Source organism: Echinops telfairi, unplaced genomic scaffold (assembly GCF_000313985.2).
Source record: "Echinops telfairi isolate 266 unplaced genomic scaffold, ASM31398v2 ScPeMD7_4048;HRSCAF=4782, whole genome shotgun sequence".
Taxonomy (NCBI): Eukaryota; Metazoa; Chordata; class Mammalia; order Afrosoricida; family Tenrecidae; genus Echinops; species Echinops telfairi.
Genome location: NW_022107947.1, coordinates 2,452,083 through 2,470,280, shown reverse-complemented (window position 1 = coordinate 2,470,280; position 18,198 = coordinate 2,452,083). Strand labels below are relative to the sequence as shown.

The window sequence follows — 18,198 nt, the reverse complement described above, 5'->3', positions numbered from 1 at the left end:
TCATGAGGGAACGGGGAGTGGGAGGGAGAGGAAAAAACGAGGAGCTGATGTCAGGGGCTTATGTGGAGAGCAAATGTTTTGAGAATGATGAGGGCAATGAATGTACAAATGTGCTTGACACAATGGATGGATGGATGGATTGTATTAAGAATTGTACGAGCCCCCAAATAAAATGATTTAAAGGAAAAAAGTAAAAATAAATAAAATGACAACAAATGTGCTTGACACAATCAATGGGTGTCGATTGTGATAAGAGCTGTATGAGCCCTCGATAAAATAATTAAACAATTTTTTTCCTGCAAAATTTTGCAATTTTGATGAATTATACACTAAAAATTATATTTATTTCATACTTTAACCAAGTGGAAAGGACTTGACTATGTAAAAAGGAGAGCGACATATACACAGTATAGAAAAGAAAGGGCTCTTGCTTTTAAGGAAGTTACAACCCTAGTGGAATACTGATATATAAATGTTTAAAACATAAGGCAGTGTGGAATAAACACTAAATAGGAACATAGTTATTATATAGGAACATAGAAGAAGAACCAATCCCTTAGAGGAAAAATGTCCATTCATTCACACATTGGTATTTGCATAATCCTGAGGTCCAAGTTTTCACTCTACTACAGCTCAATATGCAAATATATATTTTTGTTTCTCTATTCCCATCACCACTTTGTTTTATTAATCCCTTATTATCTTTCAACAAAACTGTTAGAGAGCCTGATAACTAGTATCTCTTCTCCATTTTAAGCCTCTGTTGCCCTACTAGTACAACAACCCCAATTTGAGCCCTCATCATCTCCCCACTAAATGAGGGGGTACCCCCCAAAGAAACAAAAACAAAAAGGAAACAAGCTGCACGTTTTTCCTGCTAGGCAATCATCAAGCAACTCCCTCTGAGCTAAGTGCAGTCAGTGGCATTGCCTGCGAAGGTTCTCTCTAGTCACAGTGATTTTTTTTCATAAAAGCAGTTTCGTTTAAATCTCGTGTTTTGTGACGGCCTGTTTAAGAGAACAGCGTGCAGCTGTGAAATTTTGCTTTCTGCTCAGGAAAAATGCCACAGAAACTGTTGTGATATTAAACATAGCTTACAAGGATAGCACTATGGGGAAAACTCAAGTGTACAAGTGGTTTTCTCGGTTCAAAAAAGGTGACATGTCAATTGATGACAAAACTCATTCTGGATGATCGTCAACTTCCAGAACGTATAAAAATGTCGACTAGTAGTGTATTTGGAGTTCATTCCACCAGGTCAGACTGTTAATGAAGCTTTCTATTTAGAGGTTCTGAAAAGATTGTGTAACAGTGTGCAATAAAAAAGGCCTGCTTTGTGTCAGATGGGAGACTGGTTTTGCCACCATGACAATGTACCTGCTCACACAGACATCTCACTGCACCTGTTTTTGACAAAAAACAGCATGCCTTTCTTTCCCACGCACCTCACTCACCTGACCTCGCTCGTGTGACTTCTTTTTGTCTCCGTAAATGCAGAAGGACATGAAAGAACAGTGATTTGACTACATAGAAGAGGTGAGGAAAAAACAAGGGAGGTGCTGTCAGCCATCCAAACAGATGAGCTCGAAAAATGTTTCCAAGAATGGAATTGCAGATTTGACAAATGTATTAAGTGCAATGGAGAATAATGAGAAGGTGATAAGGATGTTTTGTAAAAAAATTTAAATACATGGCTTTGAAAAAAAATCCGATTTTTTTTTTGGGGGGGGGGTTACTTCCTTATATTCTGCAATGACCTCCTTACCAATTTCTCTACCTCTAGTCAAGTTTTACCCCTCCCTCTAATTCATTCTTCACATAAATATGCAAGTTGTGTCAATTTTTTGCTAAAATTCGTCAAGGACTCCTCTTTGCCCGCTTTAGGACAAAACTCATACTCTTTAACATGAGAAATAAGACTGTGATGATCAGGTGTTACCTACCAATCTATTTAAACATAACAATAAATAATTACTTATTACTCCTAACCTACAATGCTCTCAGATTGCTGAGCCTTTGTGTATATTGTATCTTCTGCCAGGAATTCTTTCCCTAGATTTGTCTATCTGAAAATGCATATTCATCCTTTTACTTTCCTCTTAAACACTACTCGATTGTGATTCCTAGAACAGATTATGAATGCCCTCTCTCCTGAATTCCTACTATACCCAAAACATGTTTCTATTAGAGCAATTATCTTAAAATATTATAATTATTTGTACTCACACGTCTTCTCACTACATTTGAAATCCTTAAGGACATCGGTGGGCCCTTACCTTTTAACTCCCCAGAAGATAGCACAGAGCCTGGTCTGAAGGAACCCCTAATTAGCCTGTCTAAAGCAGTGTTCTGCATAACCTCTCCCTTAAAAGCCCATGGGTCACATTTATAAATAGAAAATGTTAAAACTCTGTAGCTACACATTTCAGTTCTTTAGCTATCTCATTCTACTTACCTAACACTGCTCTATTTCCTATGATAATCCTTTTTATAAGCCCTATGTAGGTACTCAGAGAGTACTGGCAGCACAGTGTTTAAAGCACTTGGCTACCAACAGAAAGGCAAGTGGTTGGAATACATCAGCTACTTTTCAAGAACAAGATGTGGCAGTATATTCCTGTAAAGAGTATAGCCTTAGAAACCGCATGAGAGTTCCATTTTGTTTTATAGGGTCGTTATGAGTAGGAATCAACTCCGTGGTGCTGGAGTTTGGTTTAAGGTGATCTAGGTAGTGAACCATTCCTTATCTGACTTTCCTGTTGTTGTTAGGTGCCATGGAGTCAGTTCCCAGTCACAATGACCCTATGTATAATAGAACAAATACCAGCCAGTCCTGTGCCAACCTCACAATTGTTCCCACGTTTGAGCCCGTTGCTGCAGCTACTGTGTCAATCCATCTTGTCAAGGGCCTTCTTTTTTGCTGTCTCTCTGCTCTACCAAGCACGATCTTCTCCAGGGAGTGATCTCTCTTGACAGCATATCCAAAGTACATGAGATGAAGTCTTGCCATCCTTGCTTCTAAGGCACATATGGCTGTACTTCTTCAAAGACAGGTTGGTTTGTTCTTTTGGTAATCCAATGTACTTTCCAGATTCTTCACCAGCACCATCATTCAAACACATCGATTCTTCTTCAGGCTTCCTTATTCAATGAGCAACTTCACACACATATGAGGCTACTGAAAATATCATAGGCTGAGCTAGGCGCATATTCATCCTCAAAGTAATGTCCTTAATTTTCAACACTTTAAACAGGTCTTATGCAGCAGATTTACCTAATGCAATGCATTGTTTGATCTCTTGACTACTGCTTCCATGAGCAGTGATTGGGGATCCAAACAAGACAATCTCTTGACAACTTCAATCTTTTCTCCATTTATCATGTTGTTACCCATTGGATCAGTTATGAGGATTTTGGTCTTCTTTACACTGAGATGTAACCCATTCTGAAGGGTACAATCCTTGATCTTCATCAGCAAAAGTTTAAAGTTTTCTTCCCTGTCAGCAAACAAGGTTGTGTCATCTGCATATTACAGATTGTTAATAAGCCTTTCTCCAATCTTGATGCCTCATTCTTCTTCAAATAATCCAGCTATGTAATATATGACAAAATAATAATAATTTATAAGTTATCAAGGGAGGAGGGAGTGGGAGGAAGGGGAAAAATGAGTCGCTGATACCAAGGGCTCAAGTAGAAAGCAAATGTTTTGAGAATGATGAGGGCAACAAATGTACAAATATGCTTGACACATCGCTTCTCGGCCTTTTGGCTAAGATCAAGTGTAGTATCTATTCTTATCAGTTTAATATCTAATACGTCCTCTATCCGAGGACAATACATTAAATGAATTTTTGGAGCAGGGAGATGGAATAGGGGCCTGCTCCGTCCACTCCACACATCGACCTGGTATTGCAGTACTTCCAGGAACGGTGCACCCCTTTTAGGGGAATCAATAATACAAGAAAAAAAAAAAATATGCTTGACACACAATGGATGAATGTATGGATTGTGATAAAGAGTTGTACAAGCCCCCAATAAAATGATTTAATAATAATAATAATCCAGCTTCTCTGATGATTTATTCAGCATACAGATATAACAGCAAAGGCACCTAATTTTACCACAAAAACTACATTAAAAATGTGCTGAAAATCTCGGCTTATGCATGAGTATAGATGGTAAATAAGTAGGGTGAGTGGATACAACCCTAATGTACACTTTTCCTGATTTTAAATCTTGTTTTGTTAGTATAATTGACTCTTGATCCATATACAGGTTCCACATGAGTACAAGGAGATGGTCTGGAATTCCCAATCTTCTCAAGGCTATCCATTGAGTTCGTTATAATCCAAACAGTTGAATGCCTTAGCATAGTCGATGAAACACAAGTAAACATCTTTCTGGTATTCTCTGTGAGCCAAGATCCATCTGACATCAGCAATGATATCTCTTATTCTATGTCCTTTTCTAAATCTGGCCTGAATCTCTGGCAGTTTGCTGTCAAAGTACTACTGCAATTGCGCTAGATGATTTTCAACATAATTTTACTTGCATGTGATATTAATGATATTGTTCTATAATTTTGAGCATACTGTTGGGTCACCTTTCTTTGGAATGGGTACAAATATGAATCTCTTCCAGTCAGTAGGCCTAGTGGAACTCTGGCTTTTGTGGACTCATTTTAATTTTCTTCAGCTTCAACCTGAACTTACGAATGAGCAGTTGGTGGCCTGTTCCACAGTCAGCTCCTGGTCTCAACTTTCCAATTGTATGCATGCTTTATTCCTACAAGTCATTCAGACTCAAATGTTTTCTTCCCACTTTCCCCAAACGTTCATTCCTTGAATATTTATTTTCAATGCCAGTTTTCATATGAAACCCTCTGATTCCCTCAACCAGAAGTCTCCCCACCTCTGAGTTCCTACAGCATGTTATTGACTTCTCTATATTGTAAATAGCTATTTATATAACCCTTTTCCCTATTGATTTGTGAGTTCCTTGAGCACAGAGTTAGTGTCTGGTGGATCACTTACTACTGTGACTGTATAAAGTATATGCTCAATGTACACGCTTAATTGTTAAATGGATGATAATGCATAAGTGAATTAATATCTTAGCTTACATCAATCTGAGAGATAACCTATACAATACAAAAATAAGATAATTACCTAAATTTTACTGTACTTAAAATTTTCTCTTGGCAAATACTCAGATGATAATACAGGTCAACCTGTCAGAAATGCTGCCCCCCAAAATTGAGAAAATTGAGTTAGGGAATATAATTGGCAGGTATTTGGAGAAAATGGACTTTGCACCTAAAGACTTTGAAATAGACAACACTTTAAAGGAGAAATATTTGCACCCAAACTTATCTCAAAGGTCCACTAACCTGAGGAGGGGGCTGGTGCATGTTGGGATTCACCAGAATTCCTAAAGGCTCTGCAATAGATCGATGTAGTGTGGTCAGTGGCTGGTTTAAGGTTCCATCGGCAATGGCTTGTATTGTTTCATCTAGTCTGTGATAACAAACCAAAGGCGTACAAGAATTGGTAATGGTTTATACTCAGAATATTCTTACTTACCATCAACATAAAACTCTTTAACAGTTTAAAATTTGAACGTCAAAGAGGGGTTCATGGATCTTCACCCTATAAATTTCTTCTCCTCACTCCAAGAATATTAGGGAAAGTTCTAGAACGTCAAGAATATTGGTAAGGGCACACTAGAATCATTCATTTATTTAACAGGATCATTTAAAATGCCAAGATTAAAAAAGAACAACTATAAAAGGAACTGGCTTATGAAAAAAGAATTTATTTTATTGTAATTTATCTGTTCTACTTATTGTCTTGTCAACATACCCTACATAGTCATTTCTCTGCCTACCCAGGAGTCCCTCTCTACTCCTCCATGCTGATTTGAACGCTATCATTATTTCAATATCTGAAGTTCTAGAGGAGCAAGTACCATAGTTATGCTAGTCTACACCTCTGTGTTATTTGCTCCTGAACTCCCTACCCTTACTGGTGCTTGAAAACATTTGTGTAAGATGATAATTCTGAGGGCACAATATAATGAAAAGCTTCTATTAAGTGGAAAAGCTAAAACTTACTTTTAATTCGATTAAAAAACAAGTTTGGGGGATCTTCAATAAGCACAGAAACTTAGAAAGTGTGGAGGACATGGTTTGAGCCTTCAAGAAGTTTTCTAAGTGGCCAGCTTAAGACAATTTGATAGCTAAAAATTAGACCCCCACCAAATTGGATTTTTTTCAAAGCTATGTATTTAAATTTTTTTACAAAACACCTTATCACCTTCAAAGTACTCTCCATTACACTTAATAAATTTGTGAAATCTGTGATTCCATTCTGGGAAACATTTTTCAAATTAGTCTGTTTGGATGGCTGATAGCACCTCCCTCGATTTTTTCTTCAACTCTTCTATGTAGTCAAATCACTGTCCTTTCATGTCCCTCTGCATTCACAGAGACAAAAAGAAGTCACATGGAGTGAGGCCAGGTGAATAAGGTGCATGGGGCAAGAGAGGCACGCTGTTTTTGCCAAAACTGGCACAGTAAGATGGTTGCATGAATAGGTACATTGTCTTGGTGGCGAAACCATTCCTGTCTGCCACAAATCAAGCCTTTTTTGTTGCACCGTGTTACACAATCATAAAAAACAAATGAGCATTGTCTTCATCTTTGATTTCACTTGACAAGCTTTTTTTGAGCGAAATGACAATGGCATCTTCCACTGGCTTGACTGATGTTTGCTTTGGAGGTTGTAAGAATAGCACCATGTCTAGTCACCAGTAGTGACATTGGGAAAAAAATTCTGGGTTCCTTTGGAGCTGTTCTTTCAAAGCATGGCATGTTTCCATTCGATGCTCCGTTTCCTGGTCAGCCAGAACCCGAGACACGGATTTCAGAGTGACCTTGCTCATTCCCAAATCTTCATTAAAATTTGCTGAATCAAAAATAAGCAGCCATTTGGCTCAGAAGCAACAAAGGAAGAAGCACCAGCCTGTGTGATCACGAGGTGTCAAAGGGATCAGGTATCAGGCATCAAACAACAAAAAATCTTATCATTGTAAATGAGGGGGAGTGCAGATTGGGACCCACCCAAAGCCCATCTGTAGGCAACTGGACATCCCCTTACAGAAGGGTCTCGCGGAAGAGAACAGCCAGTCAGGAGGCAGTGTAACAACGATGAAACATACAAATTTCCTCTAGTTCTTAATTGCTCCTGACCCCCGCTATCATGATCCTAATCCTACCTTACAAATCTGGCTAGACTAGAGGATGTACACTGGTACAGATGGGAACTGGAAACACAGGGAATCCAGGATGGATGATCCCCTCAGTGAATTGTCTATGCTTAGCCTTTGCCCGTTTTTCTGGATTTTTTTTTTCTTTTGTCAGGAGATCTTTATATAGAACAGATAGTAGTGCCCTTATATATCCATACTATATTGAAAATGTTTAAAGTATTCTCTCTCTATCTGGTACCACTTTTTATTCTTATTTATATTATATCTTTGTGGGAGAAGTGTCCTTGTGGTGTAGTGGTTACATGTTGGGCTGTAATTTGAAACCACTAGCTCCTTTTTGGGAGAAAAATGAAGTTTGCTACACTTTTAAAGAGTTACAGTCTTAAAAACGCACAGGTCAGCTCTACCCTGTTCTACAGGCTTGCTATGAGTTGGAATCAACTCAATGACAGTTTTGGGTTTTTTTTTTTTAATGTCTTATTGACGGAACCCTGGTGGTATAGTAGATTACATGTTGGGTTGCTAACCACAAGCAAGGCTAGCAGTTCAAAGCTATCAGCTGTTCCACAGGAGAAAGATGAGGTTTTCTGCTCCCATAAAGATTTATCAGTGAGAGCCCAAAACCCATCTGCAAAGTATCTGATCAGACTAAGCCACTGGCAGACCCGGTCTAGCCACAGGCAAGAGTCTCAAACAGCTTGCTGTCAGGAAGACTCTTGTAATCTTGAATATGCTAACTCAAACTCAATACTTGGCCAGATGACCTCCCCATGGACCCAAGCTGCATTGGTTGTGTGCAAGTATCTCTTATTTCTTCCATGACAGAAATTTGTTCCCTGGCTTTTAGAATGTTGTTTTTTTTCCTTCCTCTTCATTATTTGTATTTTGGTCTTTATATTATTATTATTATTTTATCCCTACCACCATAATTCTAATTTTGTTTTTATTGTTTCTGTTGGGTTTCCCAGTTTGTGATGCACAGGAGGAGGGGATACAGAGTGATAACTGATACAGGGGTTGATGGGGGATGGAGGGGTAGGGAGGGAAGGGGAATTTCAAGGAAATGAAGACAGGAGGGGGAAGGGATACTAGGACTGACTGATTTCACAACTCATCTTAAAGGCGATTTAACCACGGGGTTGGCGGTGTCCTAAAATTGATATGGTAACGATTGTACAAATCTCCTTGATATGATTGAATGATTGAATTGTTGAAATGTATGCTATCTAAATTATGTGCCAATAAAACCATTAAAAAAAAGAAAAAGATTTATAACCTCAGTACCCCACAAGAACAGTTCTATTCTGCCCTATAAGGATGATCTAAGTCAGAACTGACTTGATAGTTGGGAGGGGTTTTTGTGTTCTATCTTTGTGGGTCTACGGATTAAGTTTTGAGCTGTTAACCACAAAGTCAATGGGTTAGTTCCTCCTCCAGAGAAAGATGAAGTTCTTTACTTCCATTAAGATTTACCTCAGAATTCCTATATAAGGTTGCTATGAGTCAGAATTAATTCAATGGGTATAAGTTTGGGATTTGGGAATCTATGACTTTATGAACTCCGGGTTTTTACTTTAATATTGCTTTCACACCAAGACCATCAAAATGTTCTCATATATTTCTGGTTTTCTTTCTGATTATTCTTTCTTTCACAACGAACTTTTAGTTACACTTATCACAGCATGGTGTTATCTTTAATCATAGATCTCAAATTTATTTCTTTTTTCTTTCAAATTAGTGCTCAATCAACCCAACACCATATATTTAACCCTTTCTTTACCATTTAGAAATGGTACCTTTATCAATCATAAAATTCACACACAGACACACAAATCTCTTTCTGGGTTCTTTGTTTTATCTATTCATTCCTATGCCCAAACTAGACCTCACTGTTTCAATGACTATAATCTTATTTTTAAAAGTTTTTATCTGGTAGGGCAAATAATTCTGCTTTTTAAAAAAATTTTTACTTATTCTTATGTTTTCCATTCCAAATGAATAACTACTTTTAAAACCAAGAAAAATAACAGATTCACGAGAGGAAAAAAATCCTTTACAGTCAAACTGTCTCCTCTTTCGGAGCTGTCTGGGGCTGCCCACTTACTTGTTGTGATATTCTGCTAGTGAATTTTCTTCTTCCAGGATCTTCCTGCCCGCAAAGTCAATAGTAACCTTCTTAGAGAGTCGAGAAGCATGCCGAAGTTCTCGTAGTTCCCCTTCTCGTTTCTGCAGGGCTTCTCGCTCAAGTTTGGACAACCACTGGTTAGAATCACTGGCAAAGTAATCTGACTCATCATCAATGACCTGAGTCCTTCGAACACTTAACAAGAAAAGATAATCGATGCCAATTAGGTCACTTATTGACAAACAGGGTCTAACTATTGGGAAACTGTTTCAAGGGAGCTCATTCTTGGATGTTAATACCTTAAATATAGATGCCCAAGAAAGTTCATAAATGAGGTCAAGCTCTGCCTGGTTTCCAGCTTCTGTATATATCTTGTCCCCATTACAGGTTCTGCCCACTCTTAGAACCCCAATTTCAGGCACCAAATGATACATCATTGTAATCTATTGTGCCTCTACCCTTTTACTAGTTCAGCCCTCATCTTCTGATAATAGGACTTTAGTTTGGTTTTACTATATCACAGCTCAGTTAATCTTCTCATCCCCATATAATAAGGTCCTTTGCTCTGCCTTCCTTGAGGAACGCAAGTTCTATAGTAGAATATCCTGTGCCTGGGACTGATCTACTTCAAAACTTAAAAAAAAAAAAAAAATCCTAACTGTCATCAAATTGATTCTGACGCAGAACAATTCTATAGGACAGGATAGAATTGCCCCTGTGGGTTGCCAAAATGTACCTCTGTATGGAGTATAAGGCCTCATCTGTCTCCTGCATTGCTATTTAATTTTAGGAATTCCTGTCTGTACTACTGCAAATTGGCGACTTTCTCCTCCAGTCTCCTCCGGTGACTTAGCCCTAGTCCCTCCACTACTACACAGAGTTAATTTCTAAGATCCTGCAACTGGGCCGATTTTTAGGAACATCTAAACATACAAACTAAGACCTAGAATGAACCTGATGTTCCATTTATCTCCTTTGAAAGATAATGATTCTGGGGCTCACAGATATTAAGTGACTGCTCCAAAGTTATAAATCCAGTTAAGACTGAATTTGTTACCAAAGGGTCAAATAGAAAATAAATGTTTAGAAAATGATGATGGCAACATATGTACAAATATGCTTGATACAATTGATGCATGGATTGTTATTAGAGATGTAAGAGCCCCCGATAAAATGATCTTTAAAAAGAAAAGGACTGAATTTGTGCATAACTACAAATCAGTGATATACATAGGCATATGGGAAATACTGATATCAGATTCATATATAGATTTTAATTGATTTCAATTTTTCAGGACTCAGCTGAAATTATAAAATGATCTTAAGTTCAATAAAACTATTTTAAAAGTTAAAAAAATATCTTAAGTTGAAAAAAATTTTTTAAGATCTTAAGTCTTAAAATATAGTTTTCCTAAAGAAAGATGTTTAAGAGGGACCAGAAGATTATCAGTCCTATACACGAATGTCAATTATGAAACTGGCACTTCTGATGTTGCAAATCATCTAAGTAGCAAGAACTGCGCTGCACCATTCTAGTTTCAATTCTATCGCTGAGTGTCATACAGTAGGGCTGAATGTTATGCTTAAAGGGTTACGAGTGCAGGTGAGTCTTAAATCTTAGGAGGGGCTCACTTAAGGTATTATTTCTAAATCACATCCCATTAATTTAGGCCAAATGGTTTGGAAGGAGCAGGCGCTGCTCACCAAAGGATTAGACTTCCTCACCACCAATAGACTTCCAGGTCAGTTACAATAAGGAAGTATGGAGGTCTCTCTGAATTCTCAGAGATTCTCTGTAAGTCCGATCTCAACATTCTTAACCCTAACTGGTTCCCGATATATATTTTGTCCAAATGAAAATGAAAAAAAAGAAGGGAATAAAAATTGGAACTAGCAAATACAAATATCTGTCTCCTAAAGAGAAGTTAGTGATCTAAACAATAGTATAGGTGCCTCAAAGTCAACATAGATATTTTAATATATTATTGATTTTAAAAAATAAATTCATTAAAGTAAAAGCTTTTTCCCTTTGCTTTCCAGAGGGACACCTGATGGTACAGTGGTTAAGCACTTGTCTAGTGGCATAGTGGTTATGCACTGGGAGGCTAACTGCAAGGTCAGCAGTTGGAAACCACTAGCCATTCTGAGGGAGAAAGATGGGACTTTATACTCCTGAAAGAGTTAGTCTAGGGGGAAATTTTTTTAATAAAATAAACACTAGTAAATAAAAGAGTTAGTCTTAGAAACTCCCAGGGGCAGTTTTACCTGGTCCTACAGGTTCACTCTGAGTCCGCATTGACCGGATGGCAGGGAGTTGTTTGTTTAGGAGCTGCTCGGTAATGAGCCTGGTGGTGCAGAGGGTGATACTTTGGGAGGTTAACCACAAGGTTAGCAGCACTTCAAGGGATATAGATCAGCCTTTCTACTGTACAACATTCAGAGCCTCTGAATCCCAAATGGGTAGTTCTACTCTGTTCTTTAGGGTTGCTATGAGTCACAATGGATTCAATGGCAGCGAGTGCGAAAGATGGAGCAGTCTGCTTCGCACAAACTTCTGCCGTGGGAGCCCTGTGGGACAATTCTCTTCTGCCCTACACGGTCACTATGAGTTGGAATTGACTTGAAGCCAATGGTTTTGCTTTTTTGTATGCTCTCCAGAGGTAATTTGTTACAGATCGTCCAGAGTCCAGCACAGCAGTGGACACATGGCAGGCACTCTAATATTTACGGAATGAATGAATGGAAGGGAAACAAGTGGGGAATTCTGACAACCCAAACCATCTTTTCATTTGTAATTCTAGTAATTGCTAAATCAAAAAATGTTGCAGGGTATAGGACCCTCTTAGTGTGAGCTTCCCTTACTCAAAAATGGACTCAAAATGAAGATGTAGGGTTCCTGTGTATTGTACCCAGCTCTCCTTTAGCCTAAGCTTTTATACTGTACCCTGACAGAGTATTACGTTCAAAATAATGTTTATACGGCAAGAATCTATGGATTCATCCATTACTTAGTCCTTGTTATTCCATCCATATCATACCTATTTCTGTCAAACTCTAACAGTTTCTCTTTATGTTTGACAGCCTTCTCTAAGCCAGACTTAATTTGAGATTCTTGATAGAGAAGAAGGTCCTTAGGGGAGAGATCCACCTTCCCAGAATTCTCCATCCCTGAAAATCAATAAGGATATGAAATAGTATCAACTCATAACACAAAACTTTGCAGCAAACAAAGCATCAGCAGGTCTGATTCTGTCCCTGATGGCCTGGAGACTGATTTTCAATAGAAAACAAACAAGTATATAGACCAGGCTTTCTTTATAGCACATCAAGCAATGCTTGACACATAATAGGCTCTCAATAAATATTACTGTCTTTTTCTTCTCTGAACAAGCTTACAGTCACTAAAGGAAATAAGTTATTTAACAGTACAACATAAAAATGCTTCATAGGCAAAGGACATTTATAGAGACCTAAATACAGGCATGTCATATATAAATATATATATATAATGAGAGAGGAATAGAACTATGTACTCATATCTAGATGTTAGGAATTAAGGTTGCAGATGGACATTGGGCCTCAACTCAAGTACACCCTTAACACAAAAACACTTTGTTCTAACAATCCGGCATTCTGTGATGCTCACCTTCCCAACACTATTGCTGAAGACAAAATGGGTGCATAAGCAAATGTGGTGAAGAAAGCTGATGATGCTTGGCTATCAAAAGATAACAGTGTCTTGGGTCTTAAAGGCTTGAAGGTAAACAAGTGGTCATCTATCTCAGAAGCAACAAAGCCCACATGAAAGAAGCACACCAGCCTGTGCGATCATGAGGTGTTGATGGGATCAGGTATCAGGCATCTAAGACCCAAAATAAAACCATACCCAAGGTGAATGGGAGGGGTAGAGGAGAGGGGGAATGGAGTGGAGACCCAATGCACATCTGTAGACAATTGGACATCTCCTCACAGAGGGGTCACAGGGAAGAGATGAGCCAGTCAGGGTGCGGTATAGCACCGATAAAACACACTACTTTCCTCTAGCTCTTCGGTGCTTCCTTCATCCCACTACCATGACCTCAATTCTACCTTACAAATTGGATTACACCAGAACATGCACACTGCTACAGCTAAGAGCCTGAAACACAAGGAATCCAGGATAGATAAACCCCTCAGGGCCAACAAGGAGAGTAGAGATACCAGGAGGATGTGGGGAGAAAGGGGTAACCAATCACCAGGATCAATCTAGAACCCCTCCCAGGGGGGTTAACGGAAAAGTGGGGGAGGGGTGATTGAGGATGATGTAAGATATGGAAAAAATAATCTATACCTATCAAGGATTCGTGAGGGAGGGTGGCCGGGGGAGGGAGAAGAAAGAAATGGGGAACTGCTATCAGGGGCTCAAGTGGGAAGAGAATGCTTTGAAAATGATGATGGCGGCATATGTGCAAATGTGCTTGACACATTGTAGAAATGTATGGATTGTAATACGAGATGTAAGAGCCCCCAATAAAAGTATATTTAAAAATGCTTCATAAATAACTATTTTAATTGAGTAGGGCTACATGTTACATTTAAAATTTTTTTATATATCAAAACTGAAAACTAAATAATAGAAAAAAGAGAAGACATATCAGAGGCTAGAAATGAATAGTTAATAAGAGGCTAGAAAATGCTAGAGCAGTTCTTATACATTATATTAGTTATTGCTCACATACGGCCTGTAAAATACTTTTCATTGTGTTTTACAGGCAAGGACACTTAAGTCCATACATGAAAGTAAATGCATCCCATCTCTCCAGTTGGACATCACATGATAAAAAAGAAACTCGAACCCAGTGCTGCCTGACTCTAAAGCCACATTCTTCCCAAGAGCCATGTTCGATCTTCCTGTAATAGAGCCGCATAAAGCTACACATCTCAGATATGGAGCCACAGCTCATAATAAGACCAAGTTCTACACCGCGTTCTGAAAAAAGTTAGGCTGACGTTTCTCTTTTGTATAACTGCAAATCTATTCAAAGTCCTGTCAGGTATTCATTTTAAATTTTGAGGTACCTATTTAATTTTAACAGTTTTTTTTTTTAATGGAGAGAATTATAGGTTATTCTTGTATTTTAAATATAAAAAGAGCATTTAAAGCCACATTTTCTTATAATAATGGTCTTAAAAAATCCAAACTGAAGAGCTACGGAGATATTTTCAATCTCATGCACAATAATATAAAAAATTATGATTGTAAAACAATAAAATGTCAATGCCCATTGGTGGACAAATTAATAAATACACTTCAGTACCTACACACAATAGAACAGTGTGTACAACTAAAGAATAATGATGAAACTGTGAAGCATCTCATGAAATGGATAGCTTTGGAGGACATTATGTTGAGTGAAGTTAGTTACGAGAGAACAAATGTTGTATGAGCCTACTGATATAAAAAAAAATTTTTTTAAACTAAAGAAAAAAGTTCCATACCATAAGAAACAGACTTTGACCATTACGAGGGGTAGAAATGGATGTGGGAAGGGGAAGTAATAAGCAAGCTGGTAGAAAGGGGTTAGCTTTAGCGAACGGAAGACAGTATGTTAAAAGAGGGAGATAAGGAATAAAGCAGGAGAGCAGAAAATACTGATCTGATATGAAAACTTCCACTTAATTCACAATAAAAAAATCTTTTAATGTCAATAGTGATGGATTGGGGGTTCATTGCTAATATTTCTGATAATTGGGATAATCTTTTGGTAAAGTAATTTAACAAAGACCTCTCAAATATCAGAAATTATTGTATTTTAGGGATATTTTCATTCAATTTTTCTATGAACATTTGAATCCCCCCCTGCACTTTAGTGGAGTAAAGAGTAGATTACTAAATCAAAACAAAAGCTACTAGAAGCAATTACTACTGAAGATTACCCAGGACATACACCACACCAGAAGCAAACTCAAGGCCACCGAGTCGATTGCAAACCCACAGGGCAGAGTAGAGCTGCTCTGCAGGGTTTCCAAAGCTTGATCTTCACGAAAGCAGACTGCCTCATCTTCCCCAGGGAGGGCTGGTGAACCCAAAGCAGCAACCCTGGTGAACAGCCAAGTGCTTTACCTCTGTGCCAACAGAGCTCCTTTCATAACAACACAGAAGCTAATTAGAAAGTATGTCTTGAAATAAAGGAAAAGCGTAAAATTCTATACACACTATGATTGCTCCTTAATAATATCAACCAATCTGTATTAAAAAATAATAGCAGCCATGAACTGAAACAACAACAAAATAACATATTTGCTTACATGGACAGAAATGAGTGATTTTCCTTTAAGAATTTCATTAACTGATGTCTATCCTTTGTTAAATTTTTTAACTTTATAAGAGACACAAAAATAATAGAGTTCCTGTATAACCTTCAAGGAGACTGGTGGCGCTGTGGCTCAAGCATCGGGCTGCTAACCACAGAGTCGGTGATTCAAACCCACCAGCCACTCAGCTTGTGAGAGAAAGACGAAGCTATCTGCTCCCATGAGGATTTACAGTCTGAAAACCTCTATACAGGGTCACTACGGGTCAGAATCGACTCAGTGACAGTGGGTTTGGCTTGGGGTTTGTATAACCTCCACTTAGCTAGCTACCTAATGCTAATAGTTCTTACATAATCATATCACAATGATCAAAACTACGACACATTACAAGGGTACAATATTATTTATTAACTAAACTTCAGCCCTTACTACTTTTTCCCCACTAATGTCATTTTTTTGTTCCAGGATACAAATCCAGGCTCCAACTTACTTGTCATGTCTCCTTAGTCTCCTCTTATTTGCGTTGACAGTTCTTCAGTCTTTCCCTGTTTGTCATGACCTTGCTAATGTCCTATGCTAAAACATTTACCAAATAATTTTAACCTCTGTCCATGAACCTTACCTGCAGAAATTACCACTGTGGTGCTCTAATGACTTTTTTTTCATTTTTTCCCCTCCCCCATAATGATTTTCATCACTCGCATTTCACCTATTTTATTCATGGAACTTCTTCTGTAAGAAAAAGTTGTCCCACAGGGAATCCAGAGCAGATACACCACTCAGGACCAGTAATCAGAGTAGCAATACCAGGAGGGTAAGGGTAAGGTGTGGGGGAGAAAGGGGAAACTGATTACAAGGATCTACATATAACCCCCTCCCAGGGGCACAGAAGAGGGTGAAGGGAGACATCGGTCAGTATAAGACATGAAAAAATAATAATAATTTATAAATTATCAAGGGTTCATGAGGGAAGGAGGGGGAAAAATGAGGAGCTGATACCAAGGGCTCAAGTAGGAAACAAATGTTTTGAAATGATGATGGCAACAAATGTACAAATGTGCTTGACACAATGGATAGATAAATGGAGTGTGATAAGAGTTGTACAAGCTCCAATAAAATTATTTTTAAAGAAAGAAAGAAAGACCCGTCCCTTCTTCTCCATTTGTTAACTTATTCTGTTAGTAATTTATTTATGAGTATTGGGCTGAACTGTGTTCTCCAAAAATATATGTTGATATCCTACCCCAGGTACCTATGAAAGCCATCTTACTTGGAATGAGCACTTTTGCAGATAAAATTTGTCAATATGATGTTATACTGGAGCAGGGTGGTCTGATCTAATTATGACTGATGTTCTTCTAAGAAGAGCTAAGACAAAAACACAGCAGGAGGCTAGCCACATACAGATAGAAACAGAGATTGTAGTTTTGCTACCACAGTCATGTAGCATCTGGGGTTACCAGAAGTTGAAACAGGCAAGGATCCTCCACTAGAGCTGCTGGCACCTTGTTTTCAGATGTCTAGTTTCCGAGCTGTGAGAGATTAAATGTCTATTGTGTTAAACCACCCAGTACCTATGTCCCATAGTATTACTATTGCCTTAGGGAACAAATACAATGAATAGGGTCTCATGAACATTCATTGTATTCTTTGAGTTATAAGCTAATATTATTCTTATTAATTTTATCTCAATATTGCATGGTCTTTTTTTAAAAATCATTTTATTGGGGACTCGTACAACTCTTATCACAATCCATCCATCCATCCATCCATCCATTGTGTCAAGCACATTTGTACATTTGTTGCCATCATCATTCTCAAAACATTTGCTTCCTACTTGAGCCCTTGGTATCAGCTCCTCACCCTCCCCACCCCATGAACCCTTGATAATTTATAAATTATTATTTTGTCATGTCTTAAACTGTCTGATGCCTCCGTTCACCCACTTTTCTGTTGTCTGTCCTCCAGGGAGGGAGTTATATGTAGATCCTTGTCATCGGTTCCCCCTTTCTACCTCTCCTCTTCACCCTCCCAGTATCGCCACTCTCACCACTGGTCCTGAAGAGTTCATCTGTCCTGGATTCCCTGTGTTTCCAGTTCCTATCTGTACCAGTGTACCTCCTCTGTCTAGCTGGATTTGTAAGGTAGAATTGGGATCATGACAGTGGGGGGAGGGAGGGGAGAAGCATTAAGAACTAGAGGAAAGTTGTATGTTTCATCGTTGCTACACTACCCTGACTGGCTCGTCTCCTCCCCTCGATCCTTCTGTTAAGGGAATGTCCAGTTGCCTACAAATGGGCTTTGGATCCACACTCCGCACTCCTCCTCATTCACAATGATATGATTTCTTTGTTCTGATGATGCCTGATACCTGATCCCTTCAACACCTCATGATCACACAGGCTGGTGTGGGCCTTGTTGCTTCTCAGCTAGATGGCCACTTGTTTACCTTCAAGCCTTTAAGACCCCAGACGCTGTATCTTTTGATAGCCAGGCACCATCAGCTTTCT

At 38.5% G+C, this 18,198-nt stretch overlaps 1 protein-coding gene and 1 non-coding gene across 2 annotated transcripts in view; one reads left to right on the top strand and one right to left on the bottom strand.

Moving 5' to 3' along the window:
* Nucleotides 1-18,198, bottom strand: part of TRIP4 (thyroid hormone receptor interactor 4) — a 78,286-nt gene that overhangs the window by 48,579 nt on the left and 11,509 nt on the right. Inside the window, exons 5-9 of the mRNA XM_045294956.1 lie at nucleotides 15,498-15,553; nucleotides 12,791-12,795; nucleotides 12,433-12,562; nucleotides 9,374-9,589; nucleotides 5,390-5,516 (exon numbers count right to left, since the gene is read on the bottom strand). Coding sequence (XP_045150891.1) covers nucleotides 5,390-5,516; nucleotides 9,374-9,589; nucleotides 12,433-12,562; nucleotides 12,791-12,795; nucleotides 15,498-15,553 — 534 coding nt within the window. The remainder of the gene's footprint in view (nucleotides 1-5,389; nucleotides 5,517-9,373; nucleotides 9,590-12,432; nucleotides 12,563-12,790; nucleotides 12,796-15,497; nucleotides 15,554-18,198) is intronic.
* LOC115871240 lies at nucleotides 3,750-3,940 on the top strand. The gene has a single exon (XR_004047190.1). It is a non-coding gene; the product is annotated as a U2 spliceosomal RNA (small nuclear RNA).